The sequence below is a fragment of the Amblyomma maculatum genome, chromosome 3 (genome assembly GCF_055883805.1).
Source record: "Amblyomma maculatum isolate TAMU_Amacu chromosome 3, ASM5588380v1, whole genome shotgun sequence".
Classification (NCBI taxonomy): Eukaryota; Metazoa; Arthropoda; class Arachnida; order Ixodida; family Ixodidae; genus Amblyomma; species Amblyomma maculatum.
In genome coordinates this window covers 211743156-211767552 of record NC_139346.1, presented here as the reverse complement: position 1 = coordinate 211767552, position 24397 = coordinate 211743156, and the positions used below count along the sequence as shown (strand labels likewise).

The window sequence follows — 24397 nt, the reverse complement described above, 5'->3', positions numbered from 1 at the left end:
CTCCCAGCACGTGCACTCTGCAGTGCAAACGCGATGTGTGCGTTTCCTTTCGTCGCCTTCGACCGCCTTGTGCGCGCGCACCTCAAGTTTGCAGCATAAAAAAAAAAAAAAAAAACTTAGGTTTCAAGTGCGTCAAACCATTCTGCTGGTGGGGGTGGCCGTGAATGTTTAAATGTGTTCTCAAGCCGCCACGTTTCTGGCTCCGGGAGCGGACGCACGTGGCTGCGTGTGTGGAGTCGCAAACGTTGAACTAGAACTCTACACATATGTTGCGTTAGACTATGGCCACAAATATCTTCAGTGTCGCTTTAAACACTACTTTTCCTTGCTCAAGGAATTGCAGCTTTTAATGTGGCATAGCAGAGCGTCCGTTGAAATGCCACTCACAATGCAAATAAATGAAAAATTTCTAAGGACGATTGCGATACTAGCTCCCTAATGCGAAATTTCAGCGCAGCTATTTAAGCGTTGCTGCTATAATTGAGGCAAAGAATTTGGTATGTATGTATGTATGTATGTATGTATGTATGTATGTATGTATGTATGTATGTATGTATGTATGTATGTATGTATGTATGTATGTATGTATGTATGTATGTGTGTATGTATGTATGTATGTATGTATGTATGTATGTATGTATGTATGTACGTACGTACGTACGTACGTATGTATGTATGTATGTATGTATGTATGTATGTATGTATGTATGTATGTATGTATGTATGTATGTATGTATGTATGTATGTATGTATGTATGTATGTATGTATGTATGTGCCTTTACAAAGCAGTGTATTTTTCTGACCAGCCAAAGAGAAAGAAGACCCACGCGAATAGCTCGTGGCTCTTCATTCTTCCTCTTCTAAGAAATTATATTAGGCTCGCGACTTTCACTCGGCTACGGCGCCACCGACGGAGACGCGACCGAGCCGCCGAACGGCGCAGCTGCGCTCTACAATAAAGGCCAGCAATGCTACTGCACCTGCCTTGGAGCTGGTGTTACGCCCCCTTGACCACAAACAGCCGAATTCACCTTTCCGTGAAACGAAAGGAGGCGTTCTTATACCTTCGGCGCCTATTATAAGGAGGCAAAAAACGATCATGTCACTTCGTGAACTTAGAACCGTTAGGGAACATGGTATCTCCGCCAAAGTTGGCTATGCCTTCAGGAACTTCAGCAGAAGACGTGATCTTGGCTATCATATATAAAGCTTCGCGAGGCGTTCTCACAGGTGTAGACCATGCATAGTATACACCCGCCTACGAGACTATACGTATACAACACGTTGGGCATTCAAGCAAAGGTGTGTACATACCTGTACAAAAAACAAAAATGTCAGCAAGTGTGCGTGTGTGTGTCTTTTTTACACATGCAGTTACCTTCTCTTCAGCCTTTTCGATAAGGGTTCACATTCACTGATACAAGTGACAGCCGCGGCGCGCGTTTCGGTGGAAGTGAAACGCGAAAGGCGCCTGTGTGCTTTTCTTTACCAGTGCACAATCCTGCGTGCATGCAACCGAAATCCTCCACTGCAGCATCACTGTCTCATGCTTCTTCTTTCGCTTCCTTCGCGCCGCGATCAAGGTGTCCATACCGCGAAGTGCGGCAATTCATGCGCCTTTGGTTTGATATGGTTTATGGCTGCTTAACGTTCTGCAAAGTGGTTCAAGTTGAGGGACACCGCAGTGGAAAGCTTCGGATAATTTCAACCACGCTGCAGTATACCAGAATGTGCACACAGTACAGGGACGCCACGTGTTTCGTAACCGGGCTTGAGCCCTATACATATATACTGTGGATCAGAATACCGAGCAGTGAACAACCACGGCGGGTATTACTGCGTCTTTCATTTCCTCAAACCCAATTCTCAAAATTGTCATGCACAAGAGATGGATGTCTGGAAATTCTGACCAGGAGTTTCATATATTGTTATATATTCGGCACTTGCTCTCGCACCAGTTAGTGGCGACTCCGCCTGCGCTTGCGTAAAAGATTACTGTGGTTTTCGGCCGCTCGACCTGCAGTGACGGCTCTGAATAAGGTACATATTTTGACTCCGTCATTCGCGGTGTGACCTCATCAGTCAATTTCAATTACATGGCAACCATTGCCTTTTCTACTGAAGAAAAACACAAGGCTATGGGGGTTAGTTTTCGGTCCCCTCCAGTATATTCGGCTTAACACTTTGCGAGGAACGTAAACTCAGCCTATATATGTTTGTCCGGTAAATGGTTATAATGTATATTGACCCACTTAACAACAACGGCAGCTGGCGTGCTGGTTAAATTCGTCCACGCAGCGAGCGTGATTGTCTCTCCGGCACCACTGTCAGCTGCAAGAATTAAATCCTAAGCTCAGGAATTACGCCTGTACGTGAGAGCTGTAAAAAATGGGGGACTGCATAAAAGGAAACCCAACGATTAATTAACGACTCTGTCGGCTTCTCTCTTCCTCTTATGTTCGTTAATTTAATAAGGTCGGCACCTGGCGACGGCTATAGGGAGACACAGGCATCATGACGCCCTCTCTATTGTTGCTTGGCAGCCAACGGCTGTAACCGATGCCGAGTTTCCATTCAGTTCATCCTCAACACTTGCGTTCGCCCGCAGCTGGCGCTATTGTGCTCTAGAGCGCGCGTGGCGAAACATCTTATTTTGGTTCGTTTAATTATGTGAGAATAGTGCACGTCTAAAATGGGAGTCTCTTTATATAGCCAACACGCATATGAAGTGGAAATGATGACTCTCCTCAAAAAGACGTACATCATAATTGACATGTCACAACTTAAAAAGTTACATAACATGGGATGGTAGGAAATAAAAATAAAAAAAAACGACCTAATATTTACGATACCGATATAATGACTGTTGTGTTGCAGAAAGAAGGCGATGTGTATGAATCGCATGCACCCAGCGCTGCAGTGAAGAGGGGCAGTACCCCGCTTGCTACGCTAAACATCGCAAGCCCTCCTCAGTTCTCCAATTTCTTACCTTATGTGTTAAAGCTGGAAATCAGCGTTTCATTCTCTGAAAGCGTTTCGGGGAAATTTTTTTTTTTCTATTTTTATACTGCAGACTGCAGACCATACATATATGACCCAACCATGAAGCTTATGCGACAAAATGTAAATTCACACACAACAAGCAAGTGACCATACGAAAAAAATAACACAGTTAAGTCAGTGAGGAGGACAAACGCGAACTATACGCACGATAGCACTGAGATCGGTTTTCACCCCTGTTTCGGCTCGCACATCGAAGAGTATAGTAATTACCACATTACGTGAAAAACTACAAGACATAGATATAGCCCTTCGACTGAAGCTGTCATCTACCTACGCTTTGTCTGTTTTTGTTCTTGTTTTACATTAACGACTTGCCTCACGTTATTTACTCAAAATCCTTTCTGTGGCATCTATTTTTCTGTTACACGTTCGGATTCTTGAGTGTTTTTAAGCGTGAACTATTGATTTTGTTTTTCTTTCGCTAGCCTTACCGTAATTTTCTTCGCTACTATACTTTTATATATAATGATTATTCGAGTCTTGTTTCCTTATTACTGTTAATACTGATTTTCGGTCTTTTCAGTGCGAACTGCTGCATTGTTCTCTCGTCTAGTCGAGAGTTTGACGGAAACCCGTCTGGTCGTGAATGTATACATGAAGGAGCGGCAAGAAAGAAGGGGAGGCAGCGCGTACGCCCGTTGCCTAGGGAATATTTTCAAGCCTAAATAACCTGCTTTTCCTCTTTGTACCTCATTGCGAACAAGGCTCCGGTACGGGAGCCAAAACGTCAAGTATATTCCTTTCCTTGGTTGGTGTTGTTTGCCTCTGCTTCGTTCTCTTGTCTGCACTTGAATTCTTATAACTACCTATGACTTCCCGATACAGGCTTCGTGCTCTGGGACTTGCTTATGTACATTTTATATGTCCTAACAAATATTCTTCTTTAAACCGTCCGAGCCGTTAAAACATTTGTAAATATGCCTGCGTGGCCTATAGTGTATCTGAACGCGCACCCAAGGGGATCGGTCCGTTCGATTATATATACCATCGCAAAAGTGCAGCTCAAGTTGTAAACGGCATCAGACAGACATCGGCAAAACTAGTGAATCGGGATAGTCTACAGCAAGATTGCGCACTAAAAAATAAAAAAAAAAAGCTAGATATTTCAGAACGACGAAATACAATTTTCAACTCAAAACCTGACACTCCACCTATTTGACAGTGCACTTACTGCACCAGTATACGCAAAGGCAAGGATTTCCATGCCTTTGACAGTCCCGGGTAAAAAGCTGCGTTTAAATGTGATATTTCTCGCGAAAATTGGAGCCAAGCAGTGAGGAAGAGTGGGCCTATAGCTTTGGTGGTACAAAGCGGTCTTGCGCAATCTAAATTATGTCCTTAAATCGGAGCAAACTGCTCCGCGATTTCTATCTATATGGTCGCAAAAGTTTAATGAAGGGAAAGAGTGAAGCGTGGTGAAGAAGTAGCAAAAACTGAGAAGCCGCAGCCACGAAGACGCTGTCGGCGTCATCTGAAGTTAGCGCGGTGAACGCTGCGTCCGCGTTAGTTAACCCGCGAATGAAACGGGCGAGGGGCAACAAACTCGCGCCAGGCTTCACGACTGCGGTCACGAGAGCTACTTTGAATACAATGGATATCGATCAAGAGTTGATTTTGCACGTATACGCGATAGGAGGCCATGAGAGCCTCCTAATGACCTAGAGAAAGAATGCATCCTAATTGCATTTCGTAAGTCATATGTCTTCTATTCAACAGCGTTAGATTTAAATCAGTGGAGTGATTGTTCATCAGCGTTCAACCCAGCACAGCCACACTAGGGAAAGGTGCGCAACTTTTTAATGCACAATCTAAAGAGCTGACGAAAAAAATTAAGCATGTTCCGGGACTCCATGCCTGCCTGCATGACCAGGGCTTCTAGTGCGCAGTTATAAAAAAGGAAGCATGAGTGACGTATGCAATTATATATAGACCGACTTCTCTGCTATCTTCACCAGTCAAATGTTTTCGAACGCGTTCTTCATGCCTCTTTGCATTTCTTCTAAAGACATAACCTGAACAACAAGCAACAAGGCTTTTTTGTCGCCGCTATTGTTCAATGTATTCGTAGATGATATTTTGTATCAATTTTTCAAAGATACTACAATTCGCGGACGATCTGAAGCTTGTTTGCACAGAAGATTCAGTGCTTGACTGTGAATATTTTCAAAAAGATATTATCTTTGTAAATACCTGTTGCGCGCATTGTGCCCTAATGTTGAATTCTTCCAAAACTGTGGCCATTTCTTTCAAAAAAACAGTTTTGTTTGATTACTCTGTTAACAACGATCAAATACAACGTGTTAATATTGTTCGCGACTGGTAGTGTATCTCGACTGTGAAGTCAACTTTCAGGCACACGCTAATTAGCTAACACGCTCGGGTTCGCAGACTTTGGGCGCAGCTCACAGGCTAACAAAACCATTCAAATCTAAATAGTGTTTGCTATACAAGTCGATCGTTCTGCCAAAATTGGACTTCTCAAGCGTTGTATGGAATTTACTGACATCTGTGCAGTGCGCAAATGATCGAGCGCGTACACAGGCGGCTTATCCGTATTATTTACGATCGACATAAATGTAGGCGATACTACTTCGACTACAAACGACACTTTCAAAAAGGCGAGAACTCCGGGACGGCGCATTCTTGCAAAAATGCTTGCAAGGGTCCATAAATTGCCAAGACAGCACTCAAATCGACAGTGGCCAGGCGTAATGCAAGAAGCCATATGGTATTTTATGTGGATAGCCGAAAATGTGTCTCTCCATCATTGCGCATCCAACTAACGTTAATACTTCTCTTTTCTTCAAGAATATAGCTGAAGACATTATTACCTCTAATAGATTTAATATGCGTGCTCTAGCATCTTTGCGCTTGTAGCACTGTATGACTAACATCTATATCATATGTATCACCACAACAGCATGCATGCTTTTACTGCCATAAATGACTGAAAGTACAATGGTGCTCCCCAGCCAAGGCTGAAATGCTGTTTGTGGGCACATAAAATGTACAAATAAGTAAACAAGACTATAAGATTGAGAACTCAGCGCACCAATGGCAGTTTTCCTCACATACTGTATACATTACGCTAAACGTAATTCTGTTGCGAAACTTCGTATGGCTTAGTGTAATAAATTATAGGAGCCACTACTTATTGGCATATAATGAAAGTGTTCCATCGTTAAAAGCAGTGGTTACCATTATACACTCATGCATCCTCCGTCTACGAAGACGAGCTCTCTATTCTTTATGTCCTCAGTTTTCACATAACTCGGCGTGGTTTGAAAAATGCCTACCGGTCTCTGCTTAACGAGTGCAGTTGTTCCATTAACTAAGCTAACGGTTTGCACGTAGCGTACATACGGGCAGCGAGGCCGAGGTTATCAACAAATCGAAGCGGACACAAAGCTATTCCAGCGTGCATGTGTGCTTATCTCACGTGGCAGGTTAGCAAAATAACTAGGTTGAAGTTGGTATTAAATTATGGAATCCAAAACGACTTTAAAAGCATATACAGCGAGAAGTATACTATACTTTCGCGATTCTAACCACTCCACCACCATCTCCCTAATTTCACAAAAAAAGGGGGGGAGGGGGGGGGGGGGGTTTGCAAACGAATTTACCCCCCGCCCCCCCTTGTTTTTTTCTTTTTAGGAAGAACACGTGCATAAGGCTGCTACAGCGTGTTGCTCACTCAGTCGTCGAACCGGAGCCGTCGGAGTGCCGAGATGGTGCGGCGTCCGCGGCGCGATCTCCAGCATCTTATTGCGTTGCTGCATTCCGAACTGTACGACAGCTGGCCCCACACAACGCCAAAAGCCGGTCGAAAGCGACCCCAATAACTCTAAAGGCCTATTGTCACGTGCATCAGGAATCAGCGGTCATTCGCCGGGTTTAGCAGGTATCGCAAACCCGCGTTGCTTTGTTCGGGATCAGCTGTTTGACAGCCGTAACGGAGCTTGAACTTCAAGCGAACTGCCATCGCGCTTGCCGAAGGTGTTCGCCAAATAAGATGTTATTTCTCGCTTTCTCGCGCCCATCTCTTCATGACATCGACGCGAAAACGGGAAGGAGGAGGGGGGAGCTATTTTAGATTTTTCGAATCTAAGGACCCCCTCTCCCTCGCCACTTTTGGCATCGCGATCGTGAAAAAAAAAAAAAAAAGGCCGGGGGGGGGGGGGGGGGGGACGGTGCTTAAAATCGAGTAAAAACTGTACATCTGGTATAACAATTTTAATCCATAATAAAGGTGTAAACTTTCATCTCATTTAGCATAAAGACAACGGAACGGACGACAAACGCCGGCGATTTCTTCAGCCGGACGATTTACGCCTGGCGGGTATGAACTTATTATTCTCTGAGTGACGAATAAGATTACCAGTATTGAAGATTATTCCTCAGCAAGATAAAATTGTTTCGTATATGCGATCCTTTACGCATACAGCTTCCGCCTCTTTAGGACTATCGATTTCTCAATGTCGATAGCGTCGATTTTTCGGTGTAGTGGCTCGAAAGCGAAACAGAGTGGAAATCCGAAGGGGCGTACATGCGCGCTTCCGTCATGCTGCTGGAGAGGGTTTGGTTGTATCACTTCGTGCTAAGCAGTTGTAAAAAAGAAGGTGTCCTTGGGCCAGCGCGCCGCCATCAGACGAGAGCAATAGCCGCGCGCGCCCAGTCCTGAGAATTGCTTCTGGGCCAAGCCCTCGTAACCAAGCTCCTCATATAGCTACACAATACGCAATTTAGCAATACATGTGAAATGTCATCATCGCTCAGATCGACTGCCAAGAATAGGCGGTGGTCCCGGTTTCGAATCCTGCATCAAGACCAATTTTTCTTGAACTGCGCACTTTTTGTGAAAACCTGTGCTTTTCTCTGAATGCGCTTCGGTGGACGTTAATGAGTAATCACTACCATGTAACTATTAATTCGTCTATATTCTTGGTCCACCAATATGAGTTTTTTCTTCAGTAATGACTGCATCCGGTTTATTGAGCACGTTTACCGCAAACATTTGCTCTTTTCGGTGTGATCAGCACTATACGCGGCAAATAAAAAATATATTAGTCGAAGCTTCTTGGCGCTCCGATGGTTAGCAGCCGCTGTTCGCCGAGGTTTCCTTCAGGTTAATCAGAACAGCCCACCAGGTCGCCCTCGCGATCACTTCAGCAGCATGGTCATGCCCTTTCAATGATATCTCCTCTCCTTTGTCTTCCGCCGCAGCACCACCGAAAAGTTCACGCTCACGTGCATTATTAAAAACCCGGAAGGCTCTCGTATAAGTAATTAGGCATTCAGTTGTGTGCATGGAAGCACACGACTGAATGCCGAAGAACATGCGCTGTCAGACGATACAGAAGAGCGACCCGACCCTTAAGGAGTGAGTTATAGGGAGTGTATATACACACTTCTCAGCTTGGTTATAATCTTGTTGTTTACCGTATCTGGGTAGGAGGCGGATTTGCAGTTAAACCTGGCAATTTCTGCCCTTACCTCAGCCAGAGTAATGGGGCAGTCGTGCGGCGGGTTTTCCGGCCCGGCATAACCTGGGAAAGCTTAGCTATTGCACTGCAAATATATCTGTCTTTAAGTTCAATAAAAAGGTCCTCCGATTTTGCATATGCATGTATCAGCTTTTGTAGACTCTGCCCTGATTGTTCCTTCTACCTGTAAGGTCAACTAGATGACAAAGCAAATTCCAAGTCTTAGAGTCTCCCATATTGCAATCTGAGTGGCTGCATATGTCGTCCCAGTTTTACTGTGTAAGTTTAGCTGCATGGTCCTCAATGTTTAGCAGCTGTTCTGCGGAGATTGCGGTTTCAGTGCTGTCGTCTTGAACAAGAATTGCCGGCAATCACGTTAGGCGCCTCTGCCCACCTGTGAGCAATGGTGAATATGAGCAGTGAATAAAGAAATTACGGGCAATTTGTTAACATTCTGCGTCTGGCGGTGGACTTGCGTGTTTTCCGTCGAGAGGTTGTTCTCAACGTTGTCGCTTACCGCTAGCTGCTTGCCTCCATACAGCAGCTATGCGTGCAAGGTGTCGCTGACTGGCTCCGCAGCAGTGCAAAAATGAGCCGCAGGGGCCTTGGATGTTAAGGTTGCTCTCTGCGCACATTAGCATTGAATGCAATTCCAGCGCGCCAAACGCGAGCTCCGCCGCCAGCAGTACGTGTGTCGCAGGTAGCGAAATGGCCCGACCGGTCCATGTACAGCCCAGAGCGTGATCTCGGCGAGACGGGGCAAAAGACTGCTCAGCCATGGCCCCGTTACCCGCGCTAAGACGACTTCCCAACAACACCTGTAGCGCACCACGCGCGTCCCTTTTAACGACAATCTCGGCGGACGCTTCCGCCGCCGCTCACGACCGGGCGCGCGCGGGTGGTGAAAAAGCCGGTCTTGTTGGCCCATTTGCGGGACAAAAGCTAATGTCCGGAACGTGTCGCGCTCCTTAGGGCCGCCGCCGCCGCGGAATGGACCTGCGCGCGGCTCGACGCTGACTCGACGCCCCGCCGGACAGCACGCCGCCGCCTTTTGTGCGCGACGACCGCCTCCGCGTACTACCCCGACGATGTGAAGCGCGAGTCCCCGCGTTGGCGGCAGCTGCCCTCTCAGCGGACAGTGAGTGGCGCGACCTTTTCTTGGGCGCCGCGGCAGACGCGCGTGATGGCTCGCGTCGTGTCCAGATATATGGCACAAAGAGGCGCCTTCAATGGGGGCGCCCACCCCTGACGATCGTTCTGGCGCTGCGGGAAGTGCCGCTCTCAAGCCGCGACCGCAGCCTTCGGTATGGCACCGCACAGAAGGACACGACTCGCCATATAGGCGCGCGGGAACATACGAGCCACGTCGACACAGGTGCATCTGCGGCAGTGGCTTTACATCGTGGTATACATTCAGGCGAAGCTTCAGAGAAGTGCTGCTTATCGGGCTTTTTCGAGATGACGACACCATAAGGACTCGCGCCATCACCGGGATATGGAAGGCATGGAAGAAAATGCTCAAAAGTGTAAACGAGAGAATGTGTACGCTAGGCACGCTAGCGGCCCAAAAAGGTCAGCTTGCTTCCGTCTGTATTATTTTTTGCGCGTGATACCGCATCGTTCGTGAACTGCGCATTCTTCTGGATGCCCTAAAATACTCGGTTTGATTTGTGGGTATTAACGTCCCAAATCCACCTAGCCTATGAGGACGCCGTGCGTAGTGAAAGGCTCCAGCAATTTCAACCAACTGGAGTTCTTTAACGTGTACTGACATCACACAGCCCACGGGCGCCTTGCTTTCCGCCTCCGTCGAAAAACAGCCGCCGTGGCCGGGACTGCATCCGCGTTCTTGGTATCAGTATAGTCGAGAGCCCAAACCACGAACCATCGCAGGGTGATGCTTCACAAACCATCACGAAAGATAACTCCAAGCAGTTATATTTGTCACCGCAAAACTTGGTTCTCCATCTCTTTCCGGGCATGTTGCCGTCTTTCCAAAAGCAAAGGACGCGTTTATCGACGACAAATATGTATTTAGTAAGGATATCTACCCACTATTCGATTCGAAACCGCTACGTCGTTAGCAAATGTGACGGGTTTCCACTAGTCCGAAGTAGAGCTTTTTGATAATACCATTAAAGAGCTCTGGACCGAAGTTGATGGCGATGTGGCAAAGGCTCCGAAAAAAATCGGTGTCGGCTTACACACTTCGCTCGCGAAACCGGCTGCTGATGACGACCAGCAGTACTTCCGTTTCTTATCTCGCAGTATCTCGTTGACGCTGGATTCTTTGTCCTTAAAATGTTGCTGCAGTCTATAGATAAAGGCTGACTTCAATTTGTCCTCATCATCGTCCACCAATGCATGCGGCATCCGTAACGTCTGAAACAGCAGCTGACGCCTACACGCTCAAGCATACGCTTCATCAACACTTTCAGCTTTAACGCATGGTGCCTCTGGTGATAATTCGCAAGATCATTTCAGATTGTGTCAAATGAAGCAACAATACTCAGAAGCCGGCCCTAGCCGTTAAGCGCGCCGGTCTAAACGAGTGTGAGAGAGGCTGCTTTAGGTGGGTTACGAGGTTGGTGGACTGGTCGCAAACTAAGGAGCGTTCACGTCTAGCTGATTGCTGGCCACATGGGGGTGACTGGCCTTATCATTTCGGCCGGAGAACACTCCGCCATATGAGACAAGAGGGCAGTGAATACATCATGCAATGGTGTGACACTCTGTCCATGAAGCAGAAGCGACTTTCTTTGGCGCGGAAAAGGGAATCTATGGGTCAGGACGCCGGACGCATCCGCGACTGAACTCACTTCTAGTATATCTCAATTTTGTCCCTTCCTGGCAGCTTAAAAGAAAAGAAGGAACAAGTTAAATGCGGTGGCCTTTCTTAAGTGGCATCCGCCATTGGACAGGTCCCCCGGGCTGCCAGCGGCGAGGAAGCGCGGGTCGTCCTCCCGTGGACCGGTCGATGCGTCCAATGGGCGACCAGGTGTGCGACAGCACGAAGGAAAGAGGGGGGGGGAGCATCACGACGTCGCCGGTGCAAGAAGGCGACAGTGGCTGCCGCCGCCGCACGGGCCAATGACGACCCCAACCCTCCCACGGCGGCCGGCCCCTCGAGGAGGACGGCGCTCCTTGCAGATGTGCGTCCCCCCCCCCCCTCCCCATTTCTTACTGCTCGCTTTACGTGACCGGCTGGACAAGCAGAGGAACGCACCATCTTTTGCCTCAAGACACGGGGCCGCTGTGGGAAAAGGGCGCGTGCTGTTTCTGATGAAGGATAAAGAGACTGAGGGAATGCAACGGCAAGCATTGGACGAGGAGGCTGTGAAGGAAGAAAATAAGCGGCAACTGGCCTATTCCTCATAGAGGCAGAGACAATAGCGTAACGTACGGACGGAATACTGATGCCAGCTTTCAATAAACCGCAGCGCGAATGCACCCTTTCGGACATTAATTAGGCTTCGAAGGAATTCAAAGACGTCCGGCCTACAAAGACGTGTCACAGCCGGTAGTTCTGCAGGTTTTACCGAGAACAAAGGAGAAATCCAATCGTGAAAATCTGCGAATGAAGAGGCTTCATAGCAAGGGCTAAGCACGAAATCGAGCCGAAGTTCACGTAAAAATTTTTAAGGCGACAACCCCTAGAATTTTGGATGCTGATTCGAAACTATCACTTCGTGAAACATTAAGGGCATCTATAAAGTCTCAAAAGCCAGCTTCAGTCCCTGCGCACTCCGGCGAGCATCCAGGACAACGTGCAAACAGTGCACGTACAGGCACGCATAAAATGCGGCAGAAGGACGTGGTTGCTACAGCCACTTGCTTAGACTCAACTGCCTCAGCCACGGTATAAAGATGACACCTGCAGCTGCCTGACAAGTGAGAAAACGAACTAGAGAGACTAGAAGATAACAGCAGCCCACAAGAGTGTGCACACCAGACAGACCTGACGTTACTCGATTTCTACAAGTACAGCCTCTCCGCTCCAGACACAGAATCAGCTGCAGTTGTTAACAGAGAACAGTCGGAAACCTGCTCCTCTATCCCTCGTCGAAATGACCGGATACCTCGCTCCGCTGGAAGCTGCTTCGTTCACACCTCTGTCTACACAGTTCCGAATCGCTTCCTCGCGCGAGCGTATCGAGACCGCGGGGCACGACTGGACGTTGCGCGCTCCATTTCGACACAGGTCAATGGCAGGCCGGTGTCCACTAAGTGAATCCGCTGACATGACATCACGCGCTGCGTGCCTGCGAGGCGGGTGTGCGTAAGAGCAGCGCAGCCAGAGGAGCGGGTCGTCGACACTGGTGAACGGTTAAAAAGAAAAAAGCGGCGCACACAGGGACAAACCGGCGCTGTGTCAAAACCATGTCGTGATGACACCGCAACGACCGGTGCGCTGTGCACGCCACCACCAGCACACTGCGAAGAGGGGGTGCGATCGCAGAACGCTGATGGTTCCGTCACGAATCGGGCATTTACGGCGAGCCGAAAAGCAGCTCGGAGGACATGGCGCAACCAGCGACGATGCGGCGGCGCGACGCGCGGGCCGGATCACACGGCCTGCGCAAACAACCGCGCCGCCGCCGCACGCTGTCGCCAAGACAAAAGGCGTCGGTGCCGATCGGAGCGGCCTCCTCCGATAATCGAGCCGCGGGCATGGGGGAGCCTCCCCTGGCAGGACTGCCGCAGTCATCATCGGTTGTCGTTCGCCGAAGGCACGGAGTCGCTGTGGGGGGACAACGTGCGCCCGCTTTGTTGAAACATGCACTCCCCCCGCCCTCTCGGTGAAGGGTCCGCGTCGGACGAAGTAGTGGTGGTGGCGGCACAATGGCCTCTGATGCTATTACGCGGCGTCGGCCAGCGTCTGTCATTATGGCGTCTCAGCTGTCCTCTTTGTTGTCCCATCCTGCGGTTCCGGGATGGACTCCCGCCCGAAAGCGGGGGCCGCCGCTGCGACCAGCCAGCGAGACGGGGGCAACGCGTCTTGCCACGGAGGTCAGAGGGAGGGCGGTGGACACATCCCGACTCTCATTCCTTTCCGTGAAGAACCCCCTTTCCCCACTGGGTGTACACGCACTCTGGGGGGCTGGATGACGTCTTCTGGAATTCCACGCAGGCTCCGGAACGCCGCAGCTGCTGCGGCCGATGTTCCATCAGTGCCCTTTCTCTGCAGAACATGGCACTTCGCTAGATGTCGCTGCTGCTGCTGCTGCGAACCGTCGGACTCTGTGATGATACTGGAAGTAGACCACTTTGGACGCCTGTCACATTTTACGCTTGCGTTTATTAGTTACAATTCCGCATGTCACTCCAGGCTCCTTCGCGATACGCCTCGAACGCGCTCGCAAAATAATCGATGGGAAGTATGCACACGTCTTTCTTTGCTCATCATACCAACATCCAGAGCACCAAAGAACATTCTCCGCTGCTAAGCCCACGAAGCCCGCCGCTGCGAAAATCACTGTCTCCGCAAAGCGACAGCTCCAAAGATCCCTGCGACGACTCATACACGGCGCAGCGACCCAAGCTACGTGTCGAGGGCACTCGTTCACGCCACGCACGAAACAAACGCTCCCCCACAGGAGCGCTTGTCTCCTAATGGCCTCGCCAGCTGAGGCTGTTGCCGAACCCCGAGACCCACGCCGCGAGGGTCGTGATCGAGAGACAATGAACGAAAACAAGAAGAAGCGGGGTGGGGTGAAGCGGGAAAAGCAAAAGCGCGGGAGCAAAGGGGTCCTTGCCAGCAACGAGGCAGGAAGGCGTGCGCACTGCTGCGCCAGACCCGTTATTTATGGCTGCTCGGATGGTGCTCGTTAGGAGCAACGGCGCGACGCCTCTGCGGACATCTTTATTACAATTTCCGAAACAGTGCGCGCGCCTCGCTTCTACGCATCGTTGTTTTTGCGCTTAGAGTTCTCTCCTCCGCGCGGACAACGACGTCGACAGTCGGTTCCGGACGGAACAATGCGGGCGCCTGCGGCGCAGTCAGCACCGACCCGGGGTTGAACAAAGACGCCGATCGGCAGAAACGGGCCTTCCCCGGAAATGCTTCATTACCGGTTTCAGACTGGGGTCGTAAGTACGGCCATCGGCATGCTGTCACGACGCGCTTAGCTATAGTAGCAAGAACCAAAGGGTTTACATTTTTTGTGTGTGTGAGTGCGTGCTTGGTGCAAAAGAAGACAGCTTTCTGAAAAGCAGAGGCGTCACCTTGTGAGTGACGGCGTCCGCTGCTATAGACAAGCGACACTACAGCCAAATGAGCCTTGTATACACGCAACAGTGCACTGTGTCATAGAACAATTCGCCCGCAGACAGTGCATGCATTTCAGGCGAGGAGGAACACCGTTTACAATAATCAAATAAATGAATGCACCATTTCAGCCGGGCGCATTCGTATACATTTTAAGATCTCCTGGCAAAATCGAATACATTCTTTATTATTATTATTATTATTATTATTATTATTATTATTATTATTATTATTATTATTATTATTATTATTATTATTATCATCATCATCATTATTACACATCGGCCTAAACCAACGGTATAGGCACGAAGAACCTCGTTGTCTACATTTGACCTATTCGCCTCTTGATGCTTGTATTCACATAATTATTCGCCTTAAACGCCCGAGAGTGTATGGGTATATATAAACGCGCATGATCTATCAGCTAGTAACATTATTACCACGACGCGAGGCAGCGCTATTATAATCTCACCTTTTATTTATTTATTTATTTATTTATTTATTTATTTATTTATTTATTTATTTATTTATTTATTTATTTATTTATTTATTTATTTATTTATTTATTTATTTATTTATTTATTTATTTATTTATTTATTGTACCTCAAAGGACCCTGTTATGGGGCATTACATGAGGGATGGTCTTGACAGTTAAAAAATTATGGCTTCGATCTTTTTCTTGAAATGGATGGGGTTGATGGGGTTGATAAGATGGGGTTGACATCCCGTAAATGTTTGCGGAGGCAAATGTCTATGCTCCGCCATCGAACCGTGAGGTTCGACAGAAGCCACAGTGGCAGAATAGAGGCTCGGAGTCTGCGGTATAAAAAGTGCCTGAGATATGAAAAATGGTATATGTCTGACCACCTTCTGGACCTGACGACATAATCACCGTGTCGAAGACTACTTCACCATGTTAGCGCCCTGGAATTTGAACGCTCTCTATATACAGCCTGCAAGCGACTTTCCATGTAGAGCAGAGCGACTTTTATCCAGTCACGCATTTGTGTGCCGAGTCTTGAGCTCGTGCATGGCCAGCCGCCTATACAAACGCGAAAGCCCGGTCGTGCACGGGCTAAAAGTTCATTAAAATTCATTCTCCCTCTCTCTTACGCACGCGACGCCCACGGCTGCCAAGGGCAGAGAAAAGGGCGTGCAGGGAACTTCATGTTAGCGGTCACTGGTCAGTGCCTGACGCCGCAGTCCGCATCTTAAGATCGTCAGGAATTCTGTAGGCTAAAGCTGAATTTTAAGGGTTGCCAGGCGTGCGTGCGCATAATAACGGGTGTGTACGAGGGGGGGGGGGGGGGGGGGGGCGTATTGTCGGTGTCAAAAAAGAAATCTGGCTCGCTTATTTATCTTCTGATCCGTACTTTTTTTTTTCCTGTCCCATTAGACAAGCTTTCGGCGATGACACTGTTCATAAAGAACCTCCCCAGAGACACTGCCAATTAATGGGGGAAATAAAAGCTGTGAAAAATCGAGCGATTGTGCGCTCTTACGCCTGTAAAGTAATCTATTTAGGAAATTCCGCTCTGAAGCCTTCGGGCAGCTGGTGAGCATGCAGGGACTCACCTGCAGTATGTACCCGCGGACGTAGTCCTCGTATGTCCAGCCCAAGCTGTGCAGTACTCGTATGACGTCGTCGTGCGGCAGGACGCTCAGCAGCCGGTCCAGCAGGATCTTGAGGCGCACCGGCACCGCCTGGCTGCCGTACAGCACCAACGAGGCCATGTCGTACGCGCTGGTCGGCTGCACCGGCTCGGCGCCGCCCGCCGCCGTACCAGCCACCACCATGGCCGTCCGCCGAGGGTCGCACAACTTGTCCAGCGCTGTGCGAGAGAGACAACGGAAACGGCGGTGGTCAGCGAAGAAGTAGCCATCGACCGGCCACTTCGCCAGCTAACGCAAACCACCGGCAACAGCGCGATGCATCGTGCGATGGATGCGATAGTTCTGTCCAAGAAATCCTCCTAGAAACCGTCGAAATGCACATAAACGATAGGCTGAGCGCCGCTCTGTTTGGCTTCTCTCTCTCTGACAGATTTCCTATGATCGATTTCTTTTTCTATGCGGTACGTATTTGGAAGGTCAGGACTGGTGTTTGCAACTTGCCGCAAGCGGTTGGGTTCCATCTGATTTGCTTGGGTTGGTTTACATTGGTTTGGTTTGGGTGGGGAGAGCGGGGGGGGGGGGGGGGGAGGGGGGCCCTACATCTTGAAGCGACACATGTAGGCTATGTGGGAGACCGTATGAGGGGAAAAGTGAGGATTCCCCAAAGGATTATACCCCGATTAACTCTGGCCCTCGTCAGCTTATACACTGCAGATATTAACTTTATGCAAGCGGGTGCTTATTCGTTAGACTCAAAGCTGTGGATGCGACCACAATGCTGCAATAGACGCACGTCAGCAAAAAAGAAATAACAAGCCAAAATACCTAACAAATTGAATGGCAATTCATTTCATAAATCAATCAGTGACAGAAATGAAGAAACAAACAATTCGCCTATCTGGAAAAGCTAGCCTTCCACGACTCAGCAGTTTAGCTGCAGCATCGCGTGTCACCGTCCTCGGTGGCAACGCGTCTCTTGCATCGCGCTCGTGTAGCGTACCCGAGCGCGAGTTTCCAGACCAATCTGGCTAACTCGCACTGGCATGAAAATAGCACAATTTTGAAACACGCCGTCTCGCCCTCGGAGCCAACGTTGGATCCAACCGTTGGAGCCAACCTCGTCAACACAGCCCCAAACCGCAGCGACTCATTGCTGGCAGATGTGAAACCTCTACTTTGGCTGGACAATCGGAACAGCTCTTCCTACCGGTGTGAGAAGGCACACTGTGTATGGGCCGACGTAGACGAGGCACATAAAATCCGACCCAAGCGTTAACGAATAAGTTCTCGACTTCACGTCACTGTTGAGACTCGAAACTCACTTCTCTGTTTTCTGTTTTCAAGCCTATAGCGTAACTGCGGTTTACGCGAACATGCGGAAATAATGCAGGGGACATCGAGGATATCACATAATGGGTGCTCCTGATGACGCCGTGCGGCAGAAGTAGTGGTGAATTAACGATAATTTCCGTCGAAGATTTCTACCCCCCCCCCCCCTCCCCCCCCCCCCCCTCCAAGTATATGAAAAATTCGATGTTCGGACGACCACACGCGGAAGCTCTGAGTGTCGCGTTGCTCAAGAAACCTACAAAGGGCCGAAAATGTCATGAAAGGAAAGCACGATTGAACGTAATACCAGGATCGAATGTTCCACGATCTCTTTAGCGGTTGACCATACAATCCCCCGAGTTTGTAGTCCCCCTGAATTCACTGCCCAAGGTCCATTAATGGTGACGCATATATTGCTCAGTAAATGAAGCCGTGAACCTAGCTTGGACTCGAGCGAAGCGGCTGCGCGCCGGCATCTGATTGCATGAAACTCAGTTCTTCTTTGCGAAAGCACACATCCCGCCACGCCTCTCCCGAATGTTATGTGTGTGATCGGCCGTTGCCATAGCAACTGTGACGCCAGCCGTTGTCGAGCCGCCAAAGCGTTCATTTTACTCGTACGACAGCTCTAAGTGGTAACCCACAAAAGCAGCTTATAGACTAGAGAACCCCTGCTCTATGCGGTCGCAATAAAATCGCACTACATTCGATCGCGTGCCTAAATGGCTTGCTATGATGGAACGACCACGGTAACTACAGAGCTCGATCGCGAACTGTCTGCCAAAACAAAGTTGATCTGCTCAAGAGTTAAGATACTTTCCGCGTTGAAAATGGAAGAGGATAATATTGACCAAGTAGTAAACAACGTGAGCTAACAGGACAGTGTTCCGAGAGTGTGCACTCGCAAGGACACGCCGATGATCGGCCAATCTATAAACGGGGCGCGACAGGCGGCCAAGCCCCGGCGATCAGCGGCCAAAGGGTGCGCTGATCCCGGATCCGTGACTCGGCGGAATACTGATGAGAGCTACCCTCCCCGCTCTAATGGTGCCCGCGGGGCACGCACCGAACGGGACGCGCCTTCGGCAGCCTGTCGCCGCGACAGTCACCGGGCCGATTAATGGGGCTACGCGACGACGGGCTCCCTCTGATCGCGCCGACGCGATCGCGCGGGCCTCTGCAGCGCCCCGGCCAAGTGTCCTCGCACACACATGCAACGGCGGCACCCGCGGTGCGCTTTCGCGCCAGCTTGACAAGTTTCGAGGGGCGTCGCCACCTGCCCAGGATCGCCCGCGGCCGCCCAGAGATGGCCGCTGCTTCACGACTTTTAACGACCGTGCTCGCTGGCTCCCTCGTCCCTTCATGAAGCGTGCGTGAAGATGCCAGCTGGGCGCGACGCCAGGTTAGCATAGATACACCCGTAGGTTCCGCGGAGTTGCAAAATAAGGGGCGGGGGGACGCAAGTATGTGCAGCCGGATAGATCGGTACATGGAAGCAGTGACACAGAGATAATGCGATAGATTAAGCTGAAGATAGTGGTGCCACGTACATTCTCTTGATGGCGTCGCCAAAGACAACGCATCAACTACACATCGTGGAAGTCTACCGTATACGAAGCAGAGCTGCACTGGTTCTGCGTGCACTTGTGTCGCAAGTAAGTCGCACAGCGTGGCTTTGAGCCTCGTAAATGAACAGTATACGGCACATCTCTAAAAGAGATGTCTCACGCACTTCCGCCAAGTTTAGAATTTGAGGCTTGCTTCAACTGGCTAAAATAAACGGAAGTCTTGCGGCGTGAATACTTCTAACCAAATCTTTACTGACGCGGAGTTCTGCTGCGAAAGTTCATAGCAACCCTTTCCTTTGTAGCTGCCGCTGGAAGGCCAAGAACGCTGTGATATGCTTTCTTTCTTCGCCTTTCTGCCCAACTGAAAGGCTCGGGCAGTGCGGGGAATCGTTCTCAATTTTTCACAACGCAAAATGAGCGCGGCATGAATCGCAACAATCGGCGACATGCTGTGGTTCAGACATCAGCGGTCAGTTCTGATGAACGCTTGGTGATGAAAGTCATCAGGCGCGGCTGCTGTGTGGCTGTGAGATGGCTTCCTACGAGAACTACCGGCGTTTCCTCCCAAATACAAAACATCCCTGTACACTGGTGGTCAGCGTCGGACTTGCTGACGAGTTCAGCATTCGCAGATTGCAAGGCAGGAGCAGCTTGGGCCCGTTTAGTGGCCCAGAGGCTGTACCATCGGCCGCATTTAAAGCGGTATAAGGCACACCGAGCTGCTTTGGGACACATGTTAGCGCTTCAAACGACAGAATGAATGTACATGAATGAACTTTTTTTTTTAATGGTATAGCCATCAAGTGTTTCTTGCCGTTATAAATTTATTAGTAAACATCTATCACAGCGCGATAGTCACCTCTGCTGAGAAAATATATTCTACAGTTGCATTTCTTATGCCACGTGCACAGCTGAAGTCTCGGCTTCATGCGCGTTGCTGAAAGAAATTTCTGACATCACAAATTAGCATAAGATTATGTGAGACCCACAAAAATTGCAATAATTATAATCATCCAGTCGCTATCATGCCATCTTCTGAAGCAAATAAGTGTAAGACTCAGTCAGTGCCAGTTGACAGTACAAAGCAGAAAATATATTGCTGCTATTGTATACGTCACGTAACCTCATGATAGCGTGTGACGTCAGATACTTCGTTCGACATTCTGGAACTGATGCGAGGCGGAAGAAACACAATGCATATTATCTACTGGGCGTAGGCGGATTTCACGGGATGATGCACGTTTGCTAATGTCCTATACATAATACTAAAGAAGAAGGCAGTGAGAAAAATTTTGTCCCTATAGTGTTTCAGAAAACGAATGCCAGGGACAGTTGGCTAGAACAGTGCAATTGATGCATGAATAAGGCCTTTATTTGATTGAAAGGATGGCTATCGGCCGCTGTTTGAGTAATTAAGGAGATTGGAGGGATGGAGTGCAGCTTCTCGCTTCTTTTTTCTTACCTTTGCAGCTGTATATGGCTGCGCTTGGGTGGATGTCAATGAGTAATTACTCCCTTATTATAAAATATCGGGTGTCCTTAACTTATTTAGAGTTCGAAATTTTTATAAAGGAAATTCGAGATTTATTTTCACACGGAAGTCAGCCCCGCTTCGCCCGCGGCATCGCCGTAATAAGGCCAAATTGCAAACGCAGTGACTGCGCTCGTTTGATACTGACGCAGCAACAAACACGCGAGGCCGAGGGCGGCATTAATCACCGACTTATGGTGAGCATTGAGAATGTTGTGCGACAGTGAGTTAAGCACAGAGGACTCTATACCCTCCCAAACAAAACGTGTGGGCGCAATTCTCCCGCCCAATCGATTCATATGAATTAACGTAGCCACTTCCTTTGTGTTCGGTTCAAGTAAAAAGCTAGTGCACACGAAATATTAAACAAAGGTCGCGTGCTATCCTAATATTTACTCCAGCAACAACACTCAGTGACTGCGGTCCTTTGGTAGAGACTGCACGAACGATTCGCTCGAGGAGGTCAGTCGCCGGGAGGGCGCGAGAAGTGATCTCGCGCACACGGACACACGCCCAACAGTGGGCGAGCATGAGAGCATTTACGGCGCTGTCGTTCCTATAGTTTCCCTCCTTGTTGCTTCCCCTTGTTTCATGCAGCCGCACTATACATCCACCAGATCATGGTTCGCGCGGCTGGCGCGCGACCATGCAGCTCTCCGGCACGTTGCGTGCCCGGGGGTCTTTCGCCGCCGTCACGCGGCAGTTCACACCAAGCAGTCTTATCACTCCACCTCCTTCTCCCAACGCACACATTACTGCCCTTTTTCATTCGTATTATTTTTTCCTCCCCTTGACGACCCAAGCGGGCGATTACGGTAGCTCGCCATGCTCCGCGGCGCACAGCTAGCGGCCCGACCGACGCGCGCAGCGCACTCTCCAAGTCGCCGCCGGGTGAACAGCAGCACCTCCCGCCAGTTCCTGCTCGCAGTCAGGCAGCGACCGTCGGGCTGGTGCGCGTTCCCCGGCGAACGCGTCCGTCCACGGGCAGCCACGCGTGCATGCGTATAGGTATACATGTATCACGTCACGCTCTGAAATCACAACGTCGCGAGCGGGCGCACCGCGGTTCACAGGCGCCTCCGTGTACACTATGTGCGCCGCTTTCTCGTTCCAGGCAGTGAGCGCGAGAGTAACACGGAGAGCCACGTGTGACAGCGAGGCGGAAGACCTCCTCGAGAACATGCAGGACACAGCGTGCGAGTGCGGCCGCCTCTGCTTCTCGAAAATGTCACGCGTGCCTATCTCAATTTATACGAGGTTGTACAGCACCCTGCCGTGAACCTGCTCATCCATCGCTTCTTTCCTTTCAAATGCTGCGTCACATGCGCCTCAGATCACAAGCACCCCATTGAACCAATTTCGTCATTCGTTAAATTGGCTTTCCCGCACTGCATTCTGCCCTGATCAAGGCGCCAGTACGCAGAATCTGCTCATTACTCCTTCAAAAGTGTATATATCGTGCTCTAAGGTGAGCCGTGCAAACATATTCCGCTGCAGAAAGCGCCCGAATTTACCGATTCTAAAATCTGCTGTTCCCTGCACTGGCATGCTGTGTTGAGGACCATAAGCAGTGCATGGACCATATAGCTATAGTCCTTTTCTGTCTTTTCTGGGAAAAAGTCCGTCAGCAGGCAGCTAAAAAAAAGAAAACCGTGCTCGGCTATGTCAACTGCCATCGAACACCATCGCCATGTCCGCAATATCTTGGCCACAACACTAACACCGACGCCGGATTTTTTGTGTATACCGAGCGGCACCTTTAACGCTCCCGCGTTGAAAATAACTTTGGAGACTCAGCGCGATAGCATTAGCCGGAGCTCGTTTTCCGAGCTCTAGGTCGCCACATCACATCGACAAGGGGTGTTGCGGAACAGCAACATCCAACTCCGACATGAGATTTATGCAGGGGATCCGTTCAACGTATACTGTCGCCTAAAATGGGGCCAGTTTCGAGGTTGTGGCCGTTGATCCCACTGGTAGACGGTATAGACGTGTCCAGACGCATACCGCGGTAGTGTATCCATCCTTTGCGAACAAGAGTTTACGGACCAGGAGGGCAGGTTCCGTGTAGCGTATATATAGTGCTACTCCTATATATATCGCATCAACGCCACTCGAAAGGGTTAGAGGGAAGCGTCATTTTCGTCAATAACTTATACGAGTTCCGTGATAGCGAAGAGCCTGAGTGCCGCTATATACCATAAGAATGCACCGTGGGGCTATGCTGCTACGTTGAGATAAAAATCGCGCATATTAAAAAAAGAAAAAAAAAACATTTCCGCCCCGTCCGCGAATCCGTCCGCACCCTTCAAATACAAGCACCATGGCATTGAAGCAATATTTATTTGTCAAGATTCCTTGTCTGATTTTGTCAAGATCTACTGTACCATTCTTGATAAAGATCGGCTTCCGATCGAAACACTGAAATAAATCCACTGTTATATTTTTCTTTTAATTCCGGGTGATTCCTTTCCGTATTTCAAAAAAAAAAAAATCATAAGGGTTCAACGCTGCTGGACCAAATATTGAGCGATAGCATTAGCTGCGAGTGACCGAGCGTTCTTCTTCCTCAGCACACATATAATGCCCCGCTTTAACCAAGCCGTATGAACGTGCCTTAGTGGTCTATAGGGGTAATGTGAATTCCAGGGTCCTAGCAGGCTGATTCTGACATAACCGTCCCATGTCAAAGGAAAGAACCAAGTTGGCAGCTCCATGCTGCAGCCCGTGTGTCACGTGGGGTGTGACGTCACAGGGTCACGTGGGTAATACGTGGCTACCGCCGCGCTACGCCAACCGCTTGAGTTGGTAGCCCAGCTCTCACCCTGGTGTCACGTGGGTGTGACGTCACAGAGTCACGTGGGTAAGACGTGGCTACCGCCGCGCAACGCTAATAAGTCGCCATGATTCAAAGTCGAAAGAAGCTGAAATTAGTATGACAGCCTATAACGAGTATCTTTTAGTGGAAACACAGATCATACTGATGAGCGATATCATTCAGTATAGTGCTGCAGTTGTTATTACGCGCCACATGAAATGAGAATAACATGGTACACCAATTTCACTGCTCAGAGACTGCGAAAGAACAGCGATGTTCCGACAGGAGAGCGCACGAAGCTTCACAAACGATACAAATTTCAGCACATACAACTACTCGAGCTGCGGTTGCCTGTGGCTTAAGAATTGAAACATTTTTACTGTTCTCGTGAATTCACTGCAACTGTGATTAAGATTCAAAGGAAATAAAAGACATTCTCGAAACATCCAGAGGATTAAAGTTGTTAAAAAAGCTACATTGGGCGCAAGAACATCTTATATGGCTGCGGTTAGGCCTATAGCCCTTGAGTGCTGAACCTAAGGGCATGGGCTCGGTCTCGGCCACGGCGGGCGCTTTTCGGTGGAGGCACTGTCCGATGTCAGTAAACGCTAAAGAGCCCCAGGTTGTTGAAAACTCCGGAGCCCTCCATTAAGACGTCCCTCATGGCCTGAGTCCCGTAGGGACATTGAACCCTTTAAACCATGAGACTACAAATGAGACA

General features: G+C 49.3%; 1 protein-coding gene across 3 annotated transcripts in view; it reads right to left on the bottom strand.

The window, feature by feature from the left end:
* The window catches only part of LOC146197629 (zinc finger protein basonuclin-2-like), a 425472-nt gene that overhangs the window by 5724 nt on the left and 395351 nt on the right, over window positions 1-24397 (bottom strand). For all 3 annotated transcript variants that reach the window (XM_084599540.1, XM_084599543.1, XM_084599541.1), the window contains one exon: window positions 16392-16648. In XM_084599540.1, the coding sequence (XP_084455666.1) occupies window positions 16392-16648 (257 nt within the window). The remainder of the gene's footprint in view (window positions 1-16391; window positions 16649-24397) is intronic.